At 43.7% G+C, this 25,120-nt stretch overlaps 1 protein-coding gene across 5 annotated transcripts in view; it reads right to left on the bottom strand.

Annotated features, from left to right (window-relative positions):
- Nucleotides 1-1,300: 1,300 nt before the first annotated feature.
- MTA3 (metastasis associated 1 family member 3) overlaps nucleotides 1,301-25,120 on the bottom strand; it is a 157,544-nt gene continuing 133,724 nt past the window's right edge. For 2 of the 5 annotated variants that reach the window (XM_040993156.1, XM_040993158.1), the window contains exons 15-16: nucleotides 19,755-19,841; nucleotides 16,627-16,896 (exon numbers count right to left, since the gene is read on the bottom strand). In XM_040993156.1, the coding sequence (XP_040849090.1) occupies nucleotides 16,646-16,896; nucleotides 19,755-19,841 (338 nt within the window). In that variant the 3' untranslated portion in view covers nucleotides 16,627-16,645. Of the gene's footprint in view, nucleotides 3,204-16,625; nucleotides 16,897-19,754; nucleotides 19,842-25,120 lie in introns of those variants that run through there. The other 3 variants (XM_040993159.1, XM_040993160.1, XM_040993157.1) reach the window with 3 other exon arrangements.

The raw sequence follows: 25,120 nt of genomic DNA, 5'->3' as shown, positions 1-25,120 counted from the left end.
CACACTGCTGACACACTGGGAAAGGACCAGCCTGCAGGATGTTGTTGAGCACGTGCCATGCTCAGGGGTGTTCTCTGGCAGAGCCATGATGGAGAGGGCCAGGAGTTAGAGGAGGGATGCAAAACTGGGTCGCAATTTCCTTGCAGATGTTGGCAGGGGGTCGGGGGAAGATGGGGAGATGAGGGTGCTAAATGGGTAAATTCTCGCAAAGGAAAATGGAATGACTGTGGAAACAAAAGTTTTCCCTACCCTGCAAGAACAAACTGCCTCTCTGGGCTGACAGAGCCCACAGGAACCCAAGACAGCTCTGGCAGGGACCATGCCTCTGCCTGCATGGCTGTGCCCTCTGCGGTCCCCTGTCCTGCCCAGCGGCCCTGGCCCCTGCCTACAGCCTCTCTGCTGTTGTCCCCCATCTCTGGCTTGTCCCTCTCTCCAGTTTCACTGTTCAGCTCTTCTTATTTCTGTGTTAAATCTCTGGATTAAAACCCCCGGGTGTTTGTTTCTCAATTATTTATTTCTTTGAGAAGCAGAGAGACCTGCCATCTGCTGGTTCACTTCCCAAATGACCACAACACCCAGGCCAGGAAGTTGCAGGCCAGGAATGCAGCCCAGATCTCCCACACGGAGAGCAGGAGCCCAATCACTCGAGTATCAAACCTGGGGACTGAGAGAGGGCACAAGTGTATTATTTAGCCTCCTCCTCTCCAGGCCAAATGCTCACCCTGAACTCTTCTGCTGTATGTGCTTCTCTTGGGTGGCAGCAACTGTGGATGCGGCAGCACTGTGAGAGGCGTGCTGTGAAGTTCCAGCACCACCCCCTCCATGTCCTTTCTTGTGCACATTTAGGAAACCTGGGCAGGCAGGGGAGGGCACAACAACATGGCACAGCCCCATGGGCTGTGCAGGCTCACCACAACTCCTTCATGCTTGCTGAGAAACAGGGCCCCAGAGAGCAGCCTCTGGGAACCCTTGGAGCAGTTATGTCTCAGGGCAGAGGCTCCCTGGCATGTGTCCCCCACTACCTGAAGGACAGGCATCGGAACAGTGGGGTTTTATGGAGATGAGCCAAGCACATGGGACCCTAGTTCCTTAGGCAGCATCTTGGTGGGAGAAGGAGACTGTGGAACCTGGAGGGCTCAAGGACAGGGGGATAAAGAACCTACTTGGTACATGTGGCTCCAAACAAGCCACACTTGTCCCAAAGCCTCCTGTGATCTGAAGGCAGGGAGAAGGCAGACTCCCTGCTCTCCCTTTGTACTCCCTTCGAGCCTCCTTCTCCAAATCTCTGGGACTTGGGGAGAGGGTATCTCCCCAAAGGCAGAGAGGATGAGCCTGGTGGCAGCAGAGCAGGCAGCTCACTCTACTGGTCACCCTTTAGTGCTGGTCAGCAGAGGGACGATGTGCAAAGGCCAGAGGGGGCGGGGAAACTTCTTTCCCCTTCTTGTGGCTCCCCTGAGCCACAATCAGGCCAGAGCAGGTTTTGGACAGCTCTGCTGTGTCTTTCTCTTTAGAGAAGAAGGTGCCACGTGACTCGTGACATGCAGTGCCAGCTGCCTTCTCTCCCCAGGGCTTAGCTGAAGGGTTCCTTGTGGGCACTGCTGGGGAACGCCTGCTGCCTGCTGAGCATCACCACTCCACTGAGCACCCTTCACACAGGCCCCACCCCCAGGGCCCCACGCCAAGACCCAGTATAGCTCCATGAGTTGGCAGTGGCGGGAACATCCCCCGGGCATCCTCACACAAACCTAAGATGAGAACCAACTCCTCCTCAGGAAAGAAGCTGGGAGACTTTGCAGACCTGCAGAGGGGTCAGGCAGCCAGGCCTGAGCTCCGGAACATGGCCCTTAGCCCTTGCACAACACAGCTCTGGGGTCAGCATCGCCTTCCTGGGAGGGTCCAGTCAGTCACAGCCATGTCCTGCAAAAGCTAGCCAGCTGTGGCATTGCCTTCAGTCCAGCTCCCTCTCAACTGTATCCTCAAGACACCTGGAGGGGCCATCTCCTCTGTCTTTCGTGGTGCTGCAGTCCCATGCCCCGTGGCCTGTATCCTGCCACTGCCAACATTGGAGGGCAGGGGAGTGGCCAGTCCCATGTCTGCTTGCTAAGTTGATCAGGCACTGACTTGCTCCTATCCCTGTGATTTGGCTGTGATGATGCTTAGGATGGAAAGACTGAGCACCAGCTGGAGGGGCAGACACACATACTCAAAGGGGTCATGGTATCATCCCCAGGTTCACATCTGCTAACCCTCCCACCCCAACCCTGTAGGCCAGAAAGAGTATCTGTCTAAAATAAACCCGAGCAACCTGTACCGGGCTCAGCAGCCACCCAGCTGAGATTCCTCATCAGCCAGTCTGCAAATGGCTCACCGCTATGCCACTCAGGCTGGGCCTGGCTCACACCCGCTATTGCTGCAGCAGCCTGGAGCTGAGCAGAGCCTGGCACAACACCAGTGCTCTCCCACGACAAACATGAGTGATGAGAAGAGTTTGCAGGCTTACCACAGATGACCACTGCAGCTTCCTCAGGGAGTCAGGTCCTCAGGGAATTCTGTACCTCGGAAAGGCAGGGATGGAGGGGTGGGGAAGGGTCCAATACCAGATGGAGGGGAAAACGTAGAGTTTCCCCACTTAAGAAAAATAGAGAAACCTACTGAGAAAAAGCCAAGCGACATTAATAGTGAGGCCAGGGAGACATCATCAACTGCATAAACACTGGCACATTCTTAAGAAAACTCCATTAGAATGAAGCCATGGCCCTTCTGTACAGAATTACAGAGCAGAAAACGGAGCTGACACATGCAGGCAGCGGCTCTTCTGAGCCCCCGGCAGCCTCCATGGCTCCCGAGGAGCTGTGGTTCCTGCTGCCAAGCAGAGGGGTGAGTGTGGGGGGTGGTTTCCTCACCCCCCACTCTGTTCCTCAGGCAGGTCCTTCAGTGAGACAGCGAGGTTTCTGGGAGGAAAGCAAGGTGCCACTGATGTACACGTGGAGATGCAGCCTGTGGGGTGCGCACTCCCCCAGCTTCTTCCCCTGCCTCCACTGAGTCTTCAGGAGGCAGTGCATGAGTTCTCCCCCAAAATGTACTGTGAATGGGGCTGCCTTTGTCCCAGGCATGGGCTGTGGACAGCAGGGCAGGGCAGGGCAGCGAGTCTTGGATTGCCGGATGAGATAGGGAGGCTCAGTCTGACACGCAGCATGTGAGTTCTGGAAAAGGGAAAAAAACAAAAAACAAACAGAAAAATGCATCCTGAGGGCGAGGCAGGAGTCTGTGGTCCCACCCACATCATAATATTCAGGGCAAGGAGAACCGGCAAGAATTCAAATAGAAACTCACAAAGCAGTTTAGAGTTGGACCCAAGGGAAAGCCCAGTGGTGGTTGAGACACCATACGACTGATGTTGAAGCATCTTACAAGTTGGGTCTAGGATGCTGCCAGACAGCAGGCTCTGAACTTCCCTGACCTGTGCCAAGGTATCAGGGACACTCCTGCTGGGAGCAGGCAACTCTCCTCTGCAGCTGTCATCCTTCATCAGCATCATGTGGCCATCTCCAGGCCATCAATACCCTGTTTTGTAGGAGGGGAAGGATGGGGAGTGAACCTTGATCCCCCTGCCCCATGTCATGGGGTCAGAAACAGCTTTGGTGCCCCTTCCTCATACCCCTTTCCCAAAAACCTCAACCATCCTGGGTCCAAGAAAGGACATCACAGCAGCTCACCTGTCCCTTGCTCTGCTAAGGCCTTCCCTGGGTTCCTAGGAGAGTGCTGGGTAAGGGCAGTGGGGATGGGGCAAGATGCTCGGACCTCCTCTATCCTTAGGCAGGCTGCTCGCAGCCTGAATGGATTTGGGTCCGCTTACCTCCACAGCCTTGTAGCAACTCAGGGGAAGGCTGCAGGATACAGCAGAGTTGTGCTGTGCTTGGTCTTTCTAGAACAGGGAAAATCCATGGGCACAGCCTTGTATTGGATACGGGCTCAGCAATTATGAGTTGAATTCAGGGAAGTTCAGTTTTGGCATCAGGCTAACCTTTGCTTTACTGAACTTGCTGTTGGTTACAGAACTGCCTTTTCTCACCTTTACTAGAACTCTGGAAGAATCAGAAAGGTCCAGGATTCATTCAAGGTCATAAAGCAAATTAAGTTGAGGAGTCAGGATTTGAACCCAGATCTTGGTTCAGGTTTTTCCTGCTAGACCAAGTTGCCTACTCCCAATCCAGTGCCATGGCTGTTAACAGCCTAACACAACCATGCTGTCCTCATCAATGTCTAACTTAAAGGTTATATATTTGCCAGTATCTCTCAGAAGCCTTTCTCTCTTTTATTTGTTTGTCTAAAACCCCATGGCATGAAATCACCTGCTAAAAGAGCCACCTGTAATAGTCTGTAAAGTTTCTGACTCACCTTGGTAAATTGCGCTAAACTTACCTGCCCCAGTTTTAAGTACATTCCTTTCCTACTACTGGCCCAGAATTTGGTTTGTCCAGGTTCATATAAGCCTGCTCTATGCTTGCCATGGCTTGAAGCTGAAATATGTCCCCTCTCCATGTTCCAGGCTAAAAACTGTCAGGGCTACCATCTGTCATTCCTTAGGCTATTACGTCTTTCCCCTGTTCAGAGCCTTCACAATCCCACAATAGCCACATGCAGGGTCCCAGATACACAGGACTTGAGCACACTAGCATTAGCACAGGACCCCAGGGAGAGAGAACCTCAGTTCTCAGGTCTGCTTCCTGGACCAGCATGTCATCCAGGTCATTTCCTCCCTCCCCTCTCTCTGGTTATCTATCTATCTATCTATCTATCTATCTATCTATCTATCTATCTATCTATCTATCTATCTCTCACCCTCTCCCCTCCCAAACACAAGACTCTACACTGGTCACTTTTATATCTACTTCTGAATAATCCTGATTCACACTTACTTACTTTGTTTTTATGTAAAATTTTCCCTATTGGTTTAGCCATCCAGAAGTACCTGAAGTTCATGGACTTTGACATTTTGCATTCTCAATGACTGATGTTTTGAAATAAACCCTTTTAAGGTTTCTAGCTGCTAACTCCTGAGTTAGTGAACTTGCATTGTGAAAATCAGAAAAGAAATTACCATCACACTTTTAGAGGCCAGAAAGCAAACCAAGGAATGACGATACATCAGACACTCAGAAAGCCAAGGAGAAACCCAGGTTGTCCAAAGAATCCCCTCAGGGCTTACAAAATGATGCCACTGTGCTCAAGGCCCGTGTATCTGAAACCCTGTACATGAATGTTCTGGGATTGGGAAAGCTCTGAAAGTGGATACATGAGTGTCCAGCCACCTCCCATGGATTCCCCAGAATCCAGGTACCCAAATCTTTTTTAAAACAATATATTGTTTATTTTCATATAGTTTTAAAAAAAGATTTATTTATTTTTATTGCAAAGTCAGATATATATGTGTGTGTGTGTGTATATATATATATATATATAGAGAGAGAGAGAGAGAGAGAGAAAGAAAGAAGAGAGAGAGAGAGAGACAGATAGAGAGGAAGATCTTCCTTCCAATGATTCACTCCCCAAGTGGCCACAACAGCCAGAGCTGAGCCAGTCCGAAGCCAGGAGCCAGGATCTCCTCTGGGTCTCCCACGTGGGTGCAGGGTCCCAAGGCTTTGGGCTGTCCTCAACTGCTTTCCCAGGCCACAAGCAGGAAGCTGAATGGGAGGCTGGGCTGCCAGGATTATAACCAGTGCCCATATGGGATCCCAGTGCATTCAATGCAAGGTCTTCAACCACTAGGCCACCGTGCCAGGCCCCCAGGTACCCAAATCTTAACCATCTAGGAAAGAAATATCTCTGGGGAATCTGACCTATAGACACCGACATGTGGGGCATTCATCAACAGATCCAACCTCACCACCACTACTGCGAAACATACTACAAGCTCTGTCTGCAAGCATAAGTAAAGAGCTTTCAATGTAATTTTTAGTCTCCTAAACAGTATTAGATAACAAAGGTCACCAAGAATAAAACTTCTAACATAAATATTAGAGATCAAAACAAATAAGCAGAAGGGTGCAAGTTAAATTGTTGATGGAGAAGACTACTTAAAAAATCAAAAATCACTATCACTAATATCCTTGGTAAAGAGATATACAAGAGCATCAACAGTATGTTATGTTTTTCTCCACTCCTCCCTCTCTTTTTTAAAGATTTATTTATTTTTATTAGAAAGTCAGATATACAGAGAAGAGAAACAGAGAGAAACTTTTCCATCCACTGGTTTACTCCTTAAGTGGCTATAACAATTGGAACTGAGCCAATCCAAAGTCAGATGCCAGGAGCTTCTTCCAGATCTCCCATTCACATGCAGGGTCCTAAAGCTCTGGGCCATTCTCTCCCATTTTTCCAGGCCACAGCAAAGAGCTGGATGGGAACTGGAGCAGCTGGGACATAAACTCATACCCATAGGGATCCTGACGCTTTCAAGGCAAGGATTTAGCCACTGGGCCATCACACTGGGCCCTCTCTCCTTCTTTTTAAAAGGTATTTTTATTTATTTGAAAGGCAAGGTCACAGAGGAGAAAGAGAGAGAGTTCTTTCATCTGCTAGTTTACTCTCTAAATGGTTGCAGTAGAGATGGGGCCAAATCAAAACCAGTAGCCTGGAACCCCATCTAATTCTGCCAAGTGGGCGGCAGAGGACCAAGCATTCAGGCCATCTTCTGCTGCTTCCAGACGCATTAATGGGGAGTCAGATCAGAAGTGGAGCAGCCAGACTCAAACAAGTGCTCAAATAGGATGCCAGTGATGCAAGTGGCAGCTTAATTCACTGTGCCATCATATCAGCCCCATGTGATTTTTTTTTTAAATTGAGAGAACTAAGGTGGAGGGTGGGAGAGAAGCCCATCCAAGGACCAAGGAGTTCTGCTTCTATAATTATTAGTTAATTTATATCAACTGAGCTCTACAGCCATAAACAATGACAAATTCTGGACAAAAATACTAAAAGCAACTATTTGAAGGTAATGAAGAGTAACCCCAAACTGGCAAAATCCAGAGACATGATGACCCTAGACCAAAGCAGAACAGGGTGAGAGCTGCTCTCGGCTGCCTTTCCCTGTGAAAACTTCCAGGCAGCAGGGGAAAAAACATGGCTCAGGCAGAAAGCTAGGATCTAACTGGACGGAGGAATCACATGTGAGAGTGGGAAGCCACTAGGACACAGGTGGGAACTGAGGGAGGAGATTGCAGAAAGGAGTGAAACACACATGCAAACTTGCCTCAAATGATGGGCTGCTTTGTGCATCATGCAAGTAGCAGGATGAGCCCCTGGGGAAACATCGTTGGAAGGCTCGGAAATTTGGGCAGCAATTTCAGCCGCTGTCCAGTGCAAGGGAAACAAGGTTTGGAATTCAAGTTCTGCCAAGTTAACAACCTGGTCTTTCTATGACATCCAAGGAGATTAAGGATAAAATCAAAACCAGTGAGCTTTAATGAAGCTTCACATCAAGACTACACAGAACCAAAGTGATTTACCTGCTAGAACAAAACATTCTGCACAAGAAGACAACAGAATCCAGAGTCTCTATGACTTATCATTCCCAGTGACCAGTAAAGAATATTAGGCATAGGAAGCAGGACAATTCAAACCATAATCAGAAGGAAAAAAAAATGAATGACCGAGATGTTAGAATTGGTAGTTGTCAGTTGCAAATATAACCTACAAGTATGCTAAATAATCTGTAAGACAAGATGGTTACAATAAGTGACAAGATGATGTATTTTAGAAGTATAAAGGAACCAAAAAACTAAATACTAAAAAACTAAAAAAACACAAAATCTGAAACAAAAATTTTTCATATGGGATTCAGATTTGATCCTGCAGAATAATCAGTGACATTGAAGATAAGAATCTCAAAATTACTCAAATGCAGAACACATACTGTATAGACTCCATTTACATTAAATTATAGAAAATATAAACAAATTTACAGTGACAAAAATCACATGGCTAGTCCCTTAGGGAACAAGGTAGAGAGGATGGAAAGAAGAAGGACAGAAGACCACAAAAGGGTGTGAGAAAATGTTTGGAGGTAATGGATCAACTTACTATCTCGATTGTCCCAAGAGTGTATACATACATATGTTGCAACTTACCCAATCACACACTTTCAATATTTACATTCACTAAAAGACAATTACACTGTATAAGCATTGGAAATGGAAGCTATCTTTACGGGGTTTTAAAAATCTGCACTAGAACAACATGCGCCAGCTCTAAGGAGGCCTAAGAGTCAATCTATTTCAGGCTTAATAAAACTAGGAAAAAAGTTCATTAAACAAAACAAAAACAAAGCTACCTGGTGTGACAACAATAATATTAAACAAAATAAATTCAAAACAAGGAGTAATACCAGATAAAGAGGATCAATTCACAGTGACTATATATGCCCAATAACAAAATTTGAATTAGCAGAGAAATCTGGTTGGAAGGTAAAGATGAGAAAAGAAAAGACACAGAGACAGAAATGGAGAGAAAAAATGAAGTCAGAGGGAGAATCCAGGAGGCCCACGCTATCCTGGGGTCCCTGCTTTCACTGGGGACTTTGTCACTGACTGCCCCAGGGAGACCCTCTCAGTGAATCAGCAGGCAGAGCATCAGGAAGGGATTTCTCAGAGATCTTCATCTCTCACGCTCCCTGCCAAGTGTGCACTTCAACTTTACATGAATCACTTCTTCATTCATTCATATGTGGAATGTTGCTGATAAAAATAAGTATCTCATTGAGGGAGGAAAATGCATATATTATAACCCAGGTGTTTCCTGAGCATAAGGAGTACTCTGTTATTTGCAAGGGAAAACTGGCAATAAAGGAAGAAAATAACAATGAGCTGGATTGGGAAGCTTTAAATGAACTTGGGTGTTCCCAAACCAACTGCGACTGTGACAGACAGTCCATTTCCACTGCCCTGGGCTCAGTGAATCAGACGGCTTCTCCTTACTCCGATACCCAGAGGACACAGGGATGTGCCCAAGTCTATGGGCTTGTAAAGCTGGTCTTTCTTCTACTGGGGCATCAAGATCCAGGTATTGAATACCCTCCCTTTCTTTCCCCACCCAAGCATCTTTTAAAAGAGACAGAGAGAGAACGTGCTTTCATCTTTTATTTCACTCAAATACCCATAACCACAGGTTCTGGATCACGATGAATGCAGTAATCAGAAACTCTACCCAGAGTTTCATCCCACATGGACAGAAGGGACCCAACTACCTGAACCCTGTCTGCTATTTCCCAGGTTACATATTAGCTGGAAGCTGAAGGGGAAGTGGAGTTAGGATTTGAAGGCAAACACTCTCATAAAAGGATGTGGTCCTCCCAGCTGATGCCAAAATCATGAGGCCAAAAGCCAGCACCCTTGTTCTTACTCTTCTGATGGATGAGTTAAACCTCTTCAACCCTCTTGTCAGGGACCTGCTCCCCTTTCTCTGCTGGCTTCTTCTCTTTCCTTTCCCAAACATCTTTTCTGCAAAACTAGAGACCCATATGATATTCTGCCAGCTCTACTTTCAGACCAGGGATGGTCTCCCACTGAAACTGTTGAACTTATCTGGACAATAAGATGCTGGACTCTACACATGGTACATGCTCACAATGAAGGAATTATGACTGGATGTGAACTGTACTACTGTAACAATGTGGAGGAATCCAACATGGGGGGGAGGGCCTGGCGAGGGGTTGGGGGAATACCAGAGCCTATGAAACTATGTCACAAAATGAAATTTTTAAAAAAATTTTTTAAAAATACAAAGAAAACCTAAAAAACAAACAACAGCAAACAAACAAACAAACAAACAAACAAAAAACACCCAGCGACCCAGCTCTTAAGTAAAAGGTTCACTTTCCTTCTCAGAAACCACCCTGAGGTGAGAGAACACATATGGGACACACCATTGCTGCACAACAACATTGGCCCCACGGGGAAACGTTTCCCGGCCCATTTGGCATCCTTCAAGAATATTCCAAAAGTCCAAGTTGTAGATGATTCATGCTGTCTTCCTCTACTGTCCTCCTGCATATGTCATAAGCTGAGGGGACCTCAAACACCCTCTGACAATGCTTCAGTTGTCCTAGACGTTCTTGATGGGCTAGGTACTCTGCTATGCTGCTTCACAGTCAATAAACCCTGAAGTCATAATGGTTCTTCATGAAGTAACTTCCTAAAACTCTCAAAAGTTTGACTCTCAACCAGGTCATGACATTCCAAGTTGAGATAAGGAGACTGGAGGTGAGTCTAAGGACACCTGATGATAATCCTCCATAAACAATATTTCAGAAGATTCGAAAAACACTGCAGTTTTTGGAAAGGACAGAACATTTCTAACAGAAGGCAGCCTGGGCCTGAGCATGCCTAACAGTGCCATCAGCTGTCCTTGTCTGTCTATTTTTACTGGAATTTGCAAAGACAGCAGGTGCATTCCCAGAGCTTGCTTCCTGGTACAATGGCTTTCACCATCTCCCATTTCCTGTGGTGGGAAGCTGAGAGTTGGAACTGCTGTGTCACCAATTTCGGAAACAAATCATCAAAAGGACACTCTCCACACCATTATATTGCACCTACAGGGGCATCCACATTAGATATCCTCTTCCCGGGGCGGCCAGAAAAATGACATTATTGAATGCAGAAAATAAATTTTAAAAAACTAGATTTCCAGTGTACTCAGAAGCCTTAGGGGAAATAAGTCAGAGGAGAGCAGATTAAAGTTTACTGGACAATCCATCACCTTCCCCAGCTCACATGCCCTGGTTCTGTCCCACTGCAAACTCATCTCTTCTTAGTGTCCCTTTACTTGGTTTTCCCAGCATGCTCTGTCCTCTCAGGACCTCTGGGACAAGAGCTGCATCACCCTGGAAAGAGCATATGAACATCTCCAACCAATGCTCTGTTGAGTCCTGTCACTCTACAAGCAGAAGTGCCTCTCAAGCTCCCCCACCATGTAATAAAGACAGACTCAACAGGCACTTGCCTGTGTTTGTGCCATGGCATGGAAGGATTCCTGACCCACCCAAACTCAGGCAGTTGACACTGGAAGATGAACCAAGGGTGCCTTTGGAGGGAGTGAGAATCACACAAGAGGCTTACATAGTCCACCTGCCCCTCTCTTTGCTAGAATTCCTTCTGATCCCGCCTGTATTCTGAAAAACCGATCTTATTTCAAGGTCATGGTGTTCTATCTCCCATGCTTTCAGGTCTCTAAATACATGCGCCATTAGGAAGCTAAGCAGGCCTGTTTTTGTTAGTTAGTTTGTTTGTTTTGCTTTTGTTATTGCTGTTGTTTTAAAGATAGAAATGTCTTTAATTTACTGATTAATTCTCCAAATGGCTACAACGCCCAGAGCTGGGTCAATTCGAAGACAGAAGCTTTCTCCAAGTCTCCCACATGGGTGCAGGGGCCCAAGGACTTGAATCCACTGTTATTCCAGGCTCATTAGCAGGAAGCTGGATTACAACTGGCGCAGATGATACATGAACTGACACCCGTATGGAATGCCAGCACTTGCGGGCAAATGATTGTCTGCCACCATACCAGTCCCCACATGCTATCTTTGATGCTCCTCAAAAGAACTCAAACAGGGGCAACTTCTCTGTATACCTCCTGGGCTCTTATCATGCACAAATACATACTAGCACACCCCTGCTCACCTTTAAGCAAGTTGTGACTCGGTTTTTGAAAATCATACTTTTAGGTAAGACACAAACACAGTTATAAGGAAGGTATTGACATCTTATTTATAAACAATTCACACATAAACAATTCACTGATAAAAAAATGGCTGGTATCTTAGTAATTTCCAAATAAAATGTAATAGCAGTTGCTCTTTTAAAATGTAGATAGAATTCTGACATTTAACGAATATCTACAACCTATGCTGGGAATAGTATAGGATTTGACTCAAACATGGTTTTGAATTTCTCCTTTCTTTCCTCCTCCTCTTAATGCTAATCTAGTTCCCAGGCCCCAACTGCCAGAGTGAGGAACAGTCTGATATGGCAGAGCAGCTTGACAGAGCAGGAAGGGAGGTGAAGGGTTTTTATTCAACAATGATAGGGGCCAGCACTTCGGCTTGGGGATCAGGAGAGGTAAGTCATCTCCTGCAACAGCAGCATCTGATGTTGGAGCTCCTGGTTCCTGTCCAGGATACTCTGCTTTGGATCAAGCTCCCTGCTAATGTGCCTGAGAATGTAGTAGAAGCTGATCAAGTGCTTTAGGCCCTTGCTGCCTATGTGGGAGACCCTGATGGAGTTCCTGGCTATTTTAGACTATTTGGGAAGTGAACCAGCAAATGAAATATCAATATCAATATCAATCTCTCTTCAAAGTAAATAAATACGCTTTTAAAATAAAAATAAAAGCAATTAAAAATGAAAAGTTATTATACTTACTAAATCAAGTAATAAAAACACCCGCCACATTTCTCTAGAGATTTGCAAAAACACACCCACCTCCCAAGCACAGAGACCATAAATGTAGTACCTGCTGTGCTCCACACAGACTGGGGCCTTACTCATTCAGCAGGGAAAGCAGCAGATTTGGAGTGGAAAGCCTTTCTCTGTTCCTTATGTGTCTGGTAAATCCCATAACCTCTCTGAAATTTGGCTTTTTACTTGACTAGCATTCAAAATGTTAATCACTTGCAAAAAATTCTGAAAGGCAAATGTGATCTGCACTTAGCAGATTTACAGAGGAGAAAGCAGGTGCAAAGGGATCCACCCATGCTTACTCAGGAAGTAATCAGGGAAGTCAGCAGTCAGTCCTCTCTGACTCCAAACACTCATACATCGTCCTTCCATGCCTCCTGCTCATGGCACAGACAAGTCTTGCGTCCCTGTTACCCAAGTACTGGGGCCTGACACATGGAACAGCTTCCCAGGATGGATTCTTATGTCCCTGCTGAGGCACTTGGGAATCAACCAACTAGGCCATATGTGGCAGGTGCTTGGTTTGCTAACAGTAATGATGTCAGAAATCTCTAAGTCATGAGTGGTGAACCTAAGGATCCTCAGAGGGAGAGGGGGAAAAGGAGGAGGCAGGTCTGGCATGATGGTTCAATGGCTAAATCTTTGCTTTTATATGTCCCAGGATCCCATATGGGCACCAGTTCATGTCTTGACTTCTTCACTTCCCATCCAGCTCCCTGACTGTGGCCTGGACAAGCAGTAGAGGAGGGCCCAAAGCCTTGGGTCTCTGAACCCACATAGGGGATCTGGAAGAAGCTCCTGGCTTTGAATTGGCTCAGCTTCAGCCTTGGCAGCCACATGGGGAGTGACCAGCAGATAGATGGAAGATCTTTCTCTCTTTCCTCCTCCTCTCTGTGAATCTGTTTTTCCAATAAAAATAAATTTAAAAATCTTTAAAAGGTGGGAGAGTGAGTGAGGAGGCAGGATTTGGAAACCATCATGGCAGCACATGGAACATGGCTGGATCAACAGCTAAGAGAAAAGACTGAAGGGTAGAGAGATCAACAAGGTGCTATATCTTAATTTTGGTCTATAATTTCAAACCTTCGTTCTTCCTAATGATATAATGTGGATAGGCAGGCAGTTAGTTAGGCCTAGGTGGGCAGAAATATTCTTATATAATGATACATCTTTACCCGTCAATCATAAGCACCCACCTTCCTAGGATGTATCCATGTCTCATCCAGGAGACACATCAGGATGACCATATGGATATTAAACTCCTCATGAAGGTGCTACAAAATTTCCAGACAGCTTCACACATGCTAAAAGAGGCTGAAAATGAGGGACAGCCAGTTTTTTTTTCTCCTAACTTCAGATGGGGGTACTAATTTTCCTTCTCTCCCTCTGGGGATCCTTTGGTCTACCACTCATGACCAATATCTCTCCATGTGGGGCAGTCTATACACATGTGTGAATGTTTTTTCTCTCACTTTCAAGTGACTCCTGTTCTCAGTTGTATGGGCTATGGATGCACCCACTCAGAATTCTGACATCTGAATCAGGCAAGAACCTGGATTGAAAATTAAATCCCTCAAGCCCACATCACTGCTATTACTGATTCCCAGGACTGAGGCATCTTGTGTATGCAGATTTCAGCTTTACCTTCCTGGTCATCAGAGTCTGTGTGTTGCCCGGGGCCGTGCAGTTAGATTAACAGGCCACATAGAGCACAGAGACCCTGTCAGACCAGGTCTTCCCATGAGTTTGTGTCTGTTGTCCCATGAAAATTCATCACTGGGCAAACTTTTTTTTCCCAGTACATTCAGTTTATCCTGGAAAATCAGCTTGGTCAGGATTCTATATTACCTGGAAATAAGAAAAGACCCAGCATCCAGGGGAAAGGATTCATTAGGAATACAAGAGGGTACACACTTTCCAAAATGTGTATTTCTGTTACACTTTGGCTTCTTGGCTCTATACTCAACAGATTCCTGCTGGGAAGACCCGGTCCCAGAACACCCATTTCTCCTTTGCTGTCCTGTTCTATTATGCCAGTAGGGGTTGCTACATGGAACCTGCAAGGCTCTAGAAGAGTTCTAGGAGGAACCTGTTCCTTCCTGCTCCTGTCAGTGTGGTCCCAGGTAGCCACAGTTTGTCCCAAACCTAGCCTCATCATCCCTCCTGACAGATGACTGTCCAGTAACACAGGGCCCTTTTGTCAGAGTCCTCCTTGGTCTTCTAGTTGCAATAACCCCAGCTCCTTCTGTGGTGCTTTACAACTTTGAGAACAGCACCTGCTTCCTACAACTTCCTCCAAGTTCCAGATTCACCATTTGTGTCCTTCAATATCTGACATGCTGATCTCGCATATGAAATCAGCTATTAAAACTTGTGTTTTTACTTTGTTGACGTAGGACAGCATGCTTGAGAGCCACACTCATCTGGAACAGTAGTTTCCAAAGAGCAGACTGAATCAGTCACCCTCTAGTGGAAATCCCAATCCATCCATGGAGTACTTGGCAACTGCTGACAAGCTAATTCACCTCTCTAGGTCTCACTTTACTCAATCACTTTCATTTATACAATTACTGTATGTGGGGAATTACTACATGCTAGACACTGTGAGAGGCTTAGAGATATAATGATATGCAACACAACTCCCTGTTCTCCCCTAACTTCCTATCATGTTGATCCAATGAGATAATGCAGTTGAGGGCAGGTGTAGCTTTTCTCCACACACCCCAGCAGTCAGCCGAGACAGTTGCGTCTGAAGGAGTGTTTCAGTGCTGGGTCTTTGCAGATAAAGAGACAGGTAATTTTCCTGGCTGAGGCCAGATTCTCACTCTCTGTACTCCCATGGTCTAGGGCATGTGTTTAGCACGAACATAAAGGCAGTAACATCCCAGCAACTTCCACTCAGAGGAACATGGCACAAGACAGCCCTGGGGAGGGAATATTCCCAGTTGCCATTTTAAAGAAAGTCTAAGGAAAGGGGCTCCTGTGATTCTGAGTCAAGCATAATAGATGGTAACACACAGCCAGGATGGGCACAAAACAGCCACGTGAGTGGAAGAGGACACCAGAAAGCTGTAACGCAACATCAGTCACAACGCCCTAAGGAATATACTTGTATATACATGTACAGCAAAACAGCCAGAACTTATTGTATGATTTTAGCAGCAGGACTATACACCCAGGGGGTGGGTGAAATGCTGAGAAAAAGAAAGGTTACAGATTCCACGTAAGCCAGAATCCAGAGGCCCTAATCTGTGGGCAAGGAAAGACTGGAAAGGAACCCAATTTCCACATTTTTATAAAGTCCCTCCTGAGTCTTCTGTCATCTGGAAAACAAGTACATTATGGCTAAGGTAGACCGTGTTCTCATTAGCAAGTTTCTGAAGCTAACTTTCATGAAAACCATTGTGACAAATGCAAGCCAAAGTACTCATCAACCCCTCCCCCCAATTATTTTTTCTACTCATTCAGAAACGGTTATGATCATCAAGAGTCATAGTGAACAAAAATGACCATAGGAAATTATTATTAGAAGGTCTGTTGCACAGCTCTGCTCTAGGGCCTTGTTTCAAAACAATTTACTGTCACTGAAGGAATTTCGAGTGCCATAGGCATGACAAGCCTGGAGAGTTTTATTCATAAATAAATACCAACACTTAAATAGCAAAGACAGCTTCAAAATCCAAAACTATTAAAATGAACAGCACTGCCCAAGTGACTTACTATAGCTGTGCTTAGAGTTCAAATGGGAAGATTTTTTAGTTCTACCTGAAGTCATTACATGGCCAAGCCCACGAGAGGAGTACTTCAGATAAGAGGTGATATTTCTCAGTGTTCCCATTTCCAACCAATTATTATTCCTGCACTTAGGATATCACCCAGGTAATTCCTCTCACAACCTGTAGCACACTTGAGCAATTACAAAAATCCATAAAGTGAAAAGAAGCACAGAAAAAATGCCAAATTCAGAATGACCAGAACCCTCAGAGAACACTGCCATGTCTGCTCAAAGCAACTTAAGTGAATCCCAGTCAGCACGTTATTAACCAGTGGTCTCGGGGGTCAGGCAAGCCTTCCTGTGGCAGTTCCACTGATAAAACCAAGAAACACCACTGGGCAAAAGGTCTTCCCCCGGCACATGGCCTCTGGTCTCTCTGCACCCCTTCCCACACATTTGCATCCTGTAGCACACCTGTTTAGAACATATTCCTTGGACTTGACAGGTGACGCAACTGAGTGAACAAAAGCAAAGGGGCCCTGGTCCCTGGGAGTGGCCTGTGGAAACCCCGGGCTGACATACCATCCAGGCCGTTGTGATGAGTGTAGTTTCTCTTCCCCAGAATGCTCAGAGATGTGTGGTTCGGGGTAGTTAGCATCCTCTTGGTAGTTGTAGTTTGCAGGCTTGGTGCAGATCGGATTACATTAGGTTTCTTCGCAGGATGGATCTCTGACAGGGGTGGGGGTAGGGGTGGAAAAGGTTTCTCACTCAGAACATCATATTAAGAATCTCCATGTGCATTTACACTGGCTAATAGGCATACATCGTCTTAATGAGCTCAGAATCTGTTCCTTAGGAGGCAGCTAAGGACTGGCATAATGAATCAGCTTCAAGTGTTGTTGCCATGGCTGTAGGCCTCAAGGAAGTCAGGTTTTCCCTCTGTTACCTGAGCTCTTGAGCCTCAGGTTGTGAGCACAAAAGGGCAGGGTAGCGAGCCACTTCACACAAGACTAATCAAGGGAGTAAAGCATCTGACTCTTCAAGAAGCTAACCAGAAAAACGATGTATGCAGAGGTAGCCCCAGGGGTAGCGGGGGAGCCACCTCTGCGCTCATCAAACCAGGAACATACATACAGCATGCCTGGTGTGTGAGTTTTCTGAAAAACAGGATTCCTCTCGTGGCTCTGCCACCCCAGGATGTGGAATCAGGGTCAGCCACGCCTAGCTCAGAACATTTGGATAACAAATGCAATCTGAAACCAAAGTCCAAACACAATAGGCAAGAGATAGAGGAACTGCTTTGACCAAGGAAGCACCATAAAACTACACTGGGTGTGCGGTATATGTGAAGTACATTGTTATCAGCCACAAAGCCTAGAACTACTAGCACTTTCTGTAGATGGATAGAAATTCAAACAGTGTGGGAACAGGATTTAGGGATTTCAGTCTGTTTACTAACGTTGGGCCTTCAAAGCCTCCCCTGCTCACTGAATCCCAGAGTCATAGCCCAGCATGCCATCCATGCCCAAGCCATTCTGCCTTCTACTCTCTCACCACATCAGCTAAAAGCAGACATCAGCTTGATTCACTGAAATTTAGAAACAGCCATCCAGATTGTTAGGATTATTATATAGCAGGTTGGTCAAAATCTTACACTTGTCAATATTAAGAAATGGCTTAAGTACTACCCTAGAAACTGTGCCTTCCCCCCGCCCCCCGAAGCATAGCATTGAATGCCTACTAACCTTTTTTCATTGCATACTCTACTCTCCAGTGGTCTCTCCAGACCAGACCACCTGCCTTCCCTCAACTTCTCGGGTTCTTGGACTCACTGAGGCCTTTGTACATCTGGTTCTCTTGGCCTCATGCAGGGAGAAAATGTTCTTGTGTCTTTCCATTGTTGAAATCAACTACTACTCTCTCATGTTAGGCAGTCTTAACACTCAGTGGAGATAATTCCTGCTTCCTCCAAGTGCCTACTGCATATTAAGACCTGGAACTCTATAGCATCTAATTCTCTTTCATTATTTATGTGTTTTTCTCAACAGACTAAGATCTTTGAGGGCAACGTCTTATTCATGTGACTGTACCCGAAATCACTACAGTGTTTGAGTACAGAAAACACACAGAAATATGTTGCGTAGGAATGCAGTTCATGGGGCTTATCTGGTAGGAACAGAAACCAACTGGCCCACAATAGAAATACACTGTCATTTTCATGATCAGAACTTTGTCCCGTAAGGTGGGAAGGGGCTTTCAGGAGTTGGTCTTGCTTGGGAATAAGGATAGATATCTTAAAGGATTTTACCACTACAGCCTAGATCATGCCCCTGGTAACCATGCCGTTACTTTAGGGGATATCAAAACAACTCTTCTTCCTCTAAAAAATAAAACAAGAAATAAGGTCGCAGGGTAACAGCAAGGGTGCTGCCAGCTTCAGATTTCTAGGACATGGGTAAGGACTATATAACATCCCAAGTTCAAGGCCCTACTTTAATTTCTAAATGACTGAATGTCTGGATGCTACATTATCTGTCAATCTTTCTGACAGAGCAATAAGGTGTGGAGCAATTCTCACTACATATTTCACTCTTATTGAGAAAATGAAAAATATTAGAAGCACGAAATCATGCCACTTGTGTTTCTAGGTATCATGAGGGATTATTATTGTGTAAATTATTTAACTTAAAACTTTAAAAAATCAGAAGTCATCTTTCGGTAATGCTATGGTATTGTTAGTTGTATTTTAACATTAAATTGAGCCATCATCTTTGGAGATTTCTGTGTGAGATAGCATGATGAAATCAGGGAGTCATATAAAACATTCTCTTTCATGGCAATCTTAATTGGCACATCAAAATCATAAATATTTTTTCAGGATAGATAAGAAATGAGTTTGATCTCATATTTTTATGAGAGTAGATAAGTCAGTCCTCTATTTAAAGGGAGAAGTCAGGGGACACATTGGCCCAGGTTAAGCCACCACCTACAACACCAGGATTCCATATGGGTACCAGTTTGAGTTTCAGCTGTCCTGCTTTCACTACAGCTGCCCACTAATGGCCCGTAAAAGCAGTAAAAGATGGCCCAAGTACTCAGGCCCCCGATCCACATAGGAGACCCAGATGAAATTCCTGGCTCCTGGCTTTGGCCTGCCTTACCCCTGGCTGAAACCATGAGCCAAGAGTTCCATCTGGGTCTCTCACAAATGTGCAGGGGCCAAACTACTTGAGCCATCTTCCATTACTTTTGCAGGCCATTAGCAGGGAACTGGATGAGAAGTGGAACAGCTGGGACTTGTACATATGGGAATGCCAGTGCCATGGGCAGTGACTTAATCTACTCTACCACAGAGCTGGCCCCTCAATGAGTTTTCTTGAAAAAGTAAACATAACTCCACAACTGTGTATGAATATGTGTGTTGATAATAAAAATAAAAATTTCCCAAACACACTGACAACACATATGAAAGTACCCAATTCCACTTTTCTGAAATACTTGAACTTGGTATGTCCAATTAGAATGGTTAAATAATTATGACTCACAGAAATTGTCTTTGAGTTTTTCCTCGATGAGAAAATACCCACCTAAATACCCAATGATACATGCCAAAGGTTTCCTAGTGCTTTTGCTTTTCAGGGGGCTTCCAGATAGTTCAGCATGTCTGTCTGCATCTGAGGAGAGAAAGAAATATGGAGAAAACCAGTGAGGTGGATTTTCTACCTACATCACACACACTGCAGAAATATAAATGTTGCAAGTGGAAAACAATGCAAAATATCCACCAGATTTCTGTATCATTTCCTTTTGGACTTGATAAAACCATTTCCAGCCCAGGTTCCCCAATCGTTGAATTATGAAAAACACTCACCTCAAAGGCCCATATGTCTGTAACTATTAAACACTTCACATACAGGCTGTCTTTCTGTATGTGCTGATCTGAAAGGCAACAGAAATGTGCTTCCTATCTGGACCCAGCATTCCTATATTACTATGAGAAAATGTACATGAACTACAGGATGGAGTCAGTTTATAAGATAAGATTCATCTGGCTTGGGTGATAAGGACAGCTGACAAAGCCAACATTCTCAGTAACCTCTGACAAGGATGGAAAGAGAAGTTGCAACGTATTTTGGCAATACCCGTTAGAAGAGAACCTTACAAAACGCCATTTGGCTTTCATACTGGTTTTCCATCCCTTATAGACTACTAAGACATCATAAATGCTGAAGTTTTAAAGGATACCTGTATGCATAATATTTCATTCAACAATTAAAAGGGCAAAATACTCTGAGAACAGATATTAGATCATAAATATTTCTGTCACATTCCTCAGTTTATCATGAGACAAGTCAGACAGAGAAAATAGACAATGCAAACACTTTTAATTAATTCTTCAGATGGAAGAGTAGATGTGGAACATGGCTGTCTCTCACCCCAAATAGCTGTATTATAAAAAGTTTGAAGAGACAAAACAAAAAATATTGGGCATTGAAATATTCCTTTAATTTGTAGATACTGTCTTGAAGCTTAAAGGGTAGCTTTAGCTGATATGACTCTACCATGTTTATGCTTTTTCTTTACCTGTGAGATTTTTATTCTACCAGAGAATTTTACCTTTTGCATTTCTAGACATGAATGCAGGAAATTTTCTGACACTCAGAGCAATCTGCTAATGGTGTTAAAATGTAAAATTTAATGTAGAACTTCAAATAATTTAAAATACAACCTTTTGTATAAATTCTAGACCTTTTTTATACCAAGAAAAATTCTTTCCTCAATACTATTAGGTGAGAAAATCATACTTAAAAAAAGAGAACACACAAGCAACAATAATCTATGTACCCCCATTATTGGTTAATTATGTAGCCACTAAAAATGACAAATAATCTGATTTCTTATTCTCCTTTTTAATAACTTTTCTTTGGGAAAAACATTGTTTATGATATTTTTCACCTGCTATTGAACAACAGCAAAGACAGGGGCAGAAATACCAGAAGCATCCTTCGGAGAAGTAATAAAAAATGATCATCAGGAAGCAACCCAAACACGCAAGGAACAAACACTTATCAAATCCTTGAGTTATTACCATATAATTCCTTCTTCATACTACTATCTCACCTAAAATTTAAGTTCTGATTGGATAAGGACTAGACAGCATTTTACTTTTCTAGTAACAAAGCTTGAGTGAATTATCTTGGTTGTTTTCTTAATGTCTAAGACAATGGCAAAAGCTATATTCCTAGGAATAAGGTTAACGTGGCTCTTGACTTCAGTGTGTGAGGTCCAATGGCAAACAGCTACCACGGCTGCAACTTACGGACACTGAGGGATACAACCACTACTTCGATAAGAACAAATCCACTGAAGAGATCATCAACGTAATATCTTTTAGAGATTTTTCATTTTAGCCTATACTCATTTTGCTCCTAATTTTCATTAAATCAGTGGGATTAACGATCAGATGTTCAAGTCAAGATTCACATTACAAGGCACCTCTGAGCTAAGATCAGAACTCCTCAGCGAGATCCATCATCTGCTAATATTCATGACATTTTAAAGTTGGTGGCAAGAATTATGTCTCAACTAGGAAGAGATTAGAGAGAAAGGTGCTAAGATTACAATCACATTTAACTCTAGAAGAACTGCAGCCACTCCCTGAGACAACAGCCATCATTCACAGGATGATCTGGGCCATATTCAATACCCTCTGGCATGGGGTGCCACCTGTCAGTCCTTGCTCTCTAATCACTCAACGTGCTCATCTTGCAGAAAGACATGCCAACAGAGTGCAGAGATGAAGGCAGTGACCAGAGAAAAGCCTGAAGAACCAGAAGGAAGAGAGGGAACATCAGCATCCAACCTGAGTCCCGGTTGGGCAGACACAGTTCTTTGGCTTCTGTAGGAATAAGCCCTGCCTGCTTGAGGTAAACATGGAAGATAAGTCTTTTTTAATTTTTCAACTCATATTTACTTTTTTCCCGCAAATTTTAGAAATACTGGGAGTATGGTTGAAACAGAAAAATTGCAAAATATATCCATTGAATTAAAACTCATTTAAAATACATGGCTTTCAAAACCCCTGCCAAAAAAAAAAACACCATCAGTACAATTTGCTTGTAGAACTCTAAAAGCATTTCTAGACAAGACACAAAACCCAGAGGCCATAATTTTTTTTTTTTTTTGATAAGGATAAACTTTTGTTTTAAACTGCAGGGCCAGTGTAGTATAGTAGTGGGTAAAGCCACTACCTGCATTTTTAGCATCCCACATGTGCAATAGTTAGCATCTCTGCTGTTTCACTTCTGATCCGGCTCTCTGCTAAAGCACTTAAGAACGCAGCAGATGGCCCAAGTGCTTGGGCCTCTGCCAACCACATGAAAACTCTGGATGGAGTTCCAGGTTCCTGTCTTTGGCCTGGCCCAGCCACAGCAATTGCAACCATTTGAGGAATGAAACATCATATGGAAGACCTCTCTCTCTAACTCTGTCTTCCAAATTAAAAAAAAAAAAAATCCTTTTTAAAAAGAACTTGCCTGGTTCTTTTAAATGTACTATAAGCAAAGAGAAATACAAAACACGGGGAATATCTGCATTGCATATCACAGTTAAAGAGCTAACTTCATTCAAAAAGGGTGTCTGGTGCAGAGATCAAGATGTCACCTGAACTGCCAGGGCGTCCCTGTAGGAGTGCCTGTGTTAGAGCCCTGACTTCACTCTGACTTCACACCTGCTGATGTGACCCTGGATACGGCAGGTTGTGGCTCAAGCACTTGGGCCCCTGCCATAGCTGGGAGGTGTGGTCTGAGTTCTTAGTTCCCAGTAACATCCTGGCATTTAGGGAGAGAACTCTGCCTCTCAAAACAACAAAAAATCCACTAAGATGTTAAAAATTCAACAGTTAATAGAAAGGGAAATAAAAATTACTTTCAAATATAAGCAAAGGTTTCTATCTCACTCAAAACAATAAATGCAAACTAACTATGTGTCACTGGTCTAACAGGTGACAAGGTCTGAGAGAAGTGGGCATTCACTGGACATGAACTGCAGTTTCCCTGAGGACAACTGAGGAATGGCAGCAGAAATTCAAACACATGTGCCTTGACCCAGCTATCCCAGAAATTTTGCAGACAGTGCAAAACGACATTTGCATGTTTGTTGCAACATTATTTATCATTGAAAATAACCTAAAAATTAAATAGGGAGGTTAAATCATGGGATAGAACAATGTATACAGAATGCTAAAATCTTCACAAAACATAAGAATATATCTTCCTAGATCCTTACAAATGCACACATTAATCATGGATACTTAAGACAATAATTTTGGCTACTTCTGAAATGGGTAAGTCAGGAATAGGAAAGGTGATATGTAACCACTTTTACACCTTTAAGCACATTTAAAGTATCTATTTAGAAATAAAATGTCACTGTAAGTAAATTAACAAAAATACCAAAATAAACCAAAACTGTTCTAATCTTTAAGGCTTAAAATTTTAGCAAATTACATTACAATTATTCACCACTTTCAATGAGAAATCACTAGACACACACTTAAAATATTCAACAAAATTCTCATGAATTGGGGGTCCTGGGATTCTCTCAAATCTGTACTAACATCTTCAAACAGAAAACTGGCCTTTGGTAACTTTCAGATAACTGCATACAGGGGAATACAGAGGCTGCTGGAGTCTGGTGTTAGCTCTGAGACCTGCTCATCTGTGCAAACTGCCAGGGCAACCTTTTCCTATTAACTGCTTCTATGAATGTCTATCAAATACGATCCTTCTAATACAATTAAATTAACTTCAGTCTCTGACAAATGTAAAATCATACTTTGTGCTCATCAGGTATTTGAATTTGTTCATTCTTGACAGAGTCCTATAGGAAGTCTGAGATCCTAGCTCATGGCAGTGAGAAAAGACACTGTTGTCGTGGTATAGCTTTACTGCTTTACTGCTGGTGGGGTGGGGGGAGCATGAGGAAGAGATAGAACGCCTAAACTTAATGTGGTTAGATGTTGTGCTATTTGGGCTCCAAGTCTTGTCAGCAACACAGTACTTGACTTTATGTAATGTTTTGTGTTTTGGCCCACCAAGGCATTTTTATAAGCACTGTACACATGGCAGAACAGGCCTGGGCATTTTATTGGGGGGTAGTAATTTTTGGCATGAACCTATATATATATACATATAAGGGCACATTATTTAAATCTAAATGGATATTTGGGGAAATTGGTTTTAAAATTACATACATTCAGATAGATAGACTTGTCAAATTTTAAACATATATTGGTCATACTATTTACTTCCTTTTAAGTTATAAACAGGAAACATTTTCATGACTCAAAAGGAAAATTTTTAAATATTAACAAATCTCATCGCCTTCTTAACTTCTTGCAAAGACTCTTCTTTTTACCAAGTCTTTCAAAATACTTCTGGATGAACATAAAGGCCAAAGAATGTTATGCCCAATCCAAAAAGTTTCCTCTCAACAGGAACTACTTCATAAATCAAGGATGAATAGTTGGGACCAATGCTTCTCTCAGTTATTTGAGTCTGTCTCCCTAGCTTGCTATTTCCACACCCTTAGGTAGTCTTTACTTCATGAAGTCTGCCTGTGTCACTGGGCGCCATACTGCTGCCACTCCAAGTCATGGAAGGGGTCACCTTTCAGTGTGCTCACAAGAAAAACTCATTTCTTCCTCAGCATAATGTTATTCAAAATATGTATTAATTATAACTGTTAACCTATCAATATTTTTAGAATAACAAATTTCCAAAGGATTTAGAGGTATGTTAATTTTATTGGGGTATTAGGTGGGGGTTGTCATCATTGCCCTTGGGAAAACCAAGCAAAAATCTTCTGGAAAGCAAAAACAAAACTACCTATGTGTGGCCGGTGGATGACATGCATGGTTGCCTGGGGACAACCTTAAAATCTAGTCTCCGTA

The sequence above is a fragment of the Ochotona curzoniae genome, unplaced genomic scaffold (genome assembly GCF_017591425.1).
Source record: "Ochotona curzoniae isolate NIBS_2020 unplaced genomic scaffold, NIBS_Ocur_1.0 contig_883, whole genome shotgun sequence".
NCBI lineage: Eukaryota > Metazoa > Chordata > Mammalia > Lagomorpha > Ochotonidae > Ochotona > Ochotona curzoniae.
The sequence above is the reverse complement of the archived record's forward strand: the minus strand, read 5'-3'. Positions and strand labels throughout refer to the sequence as shown.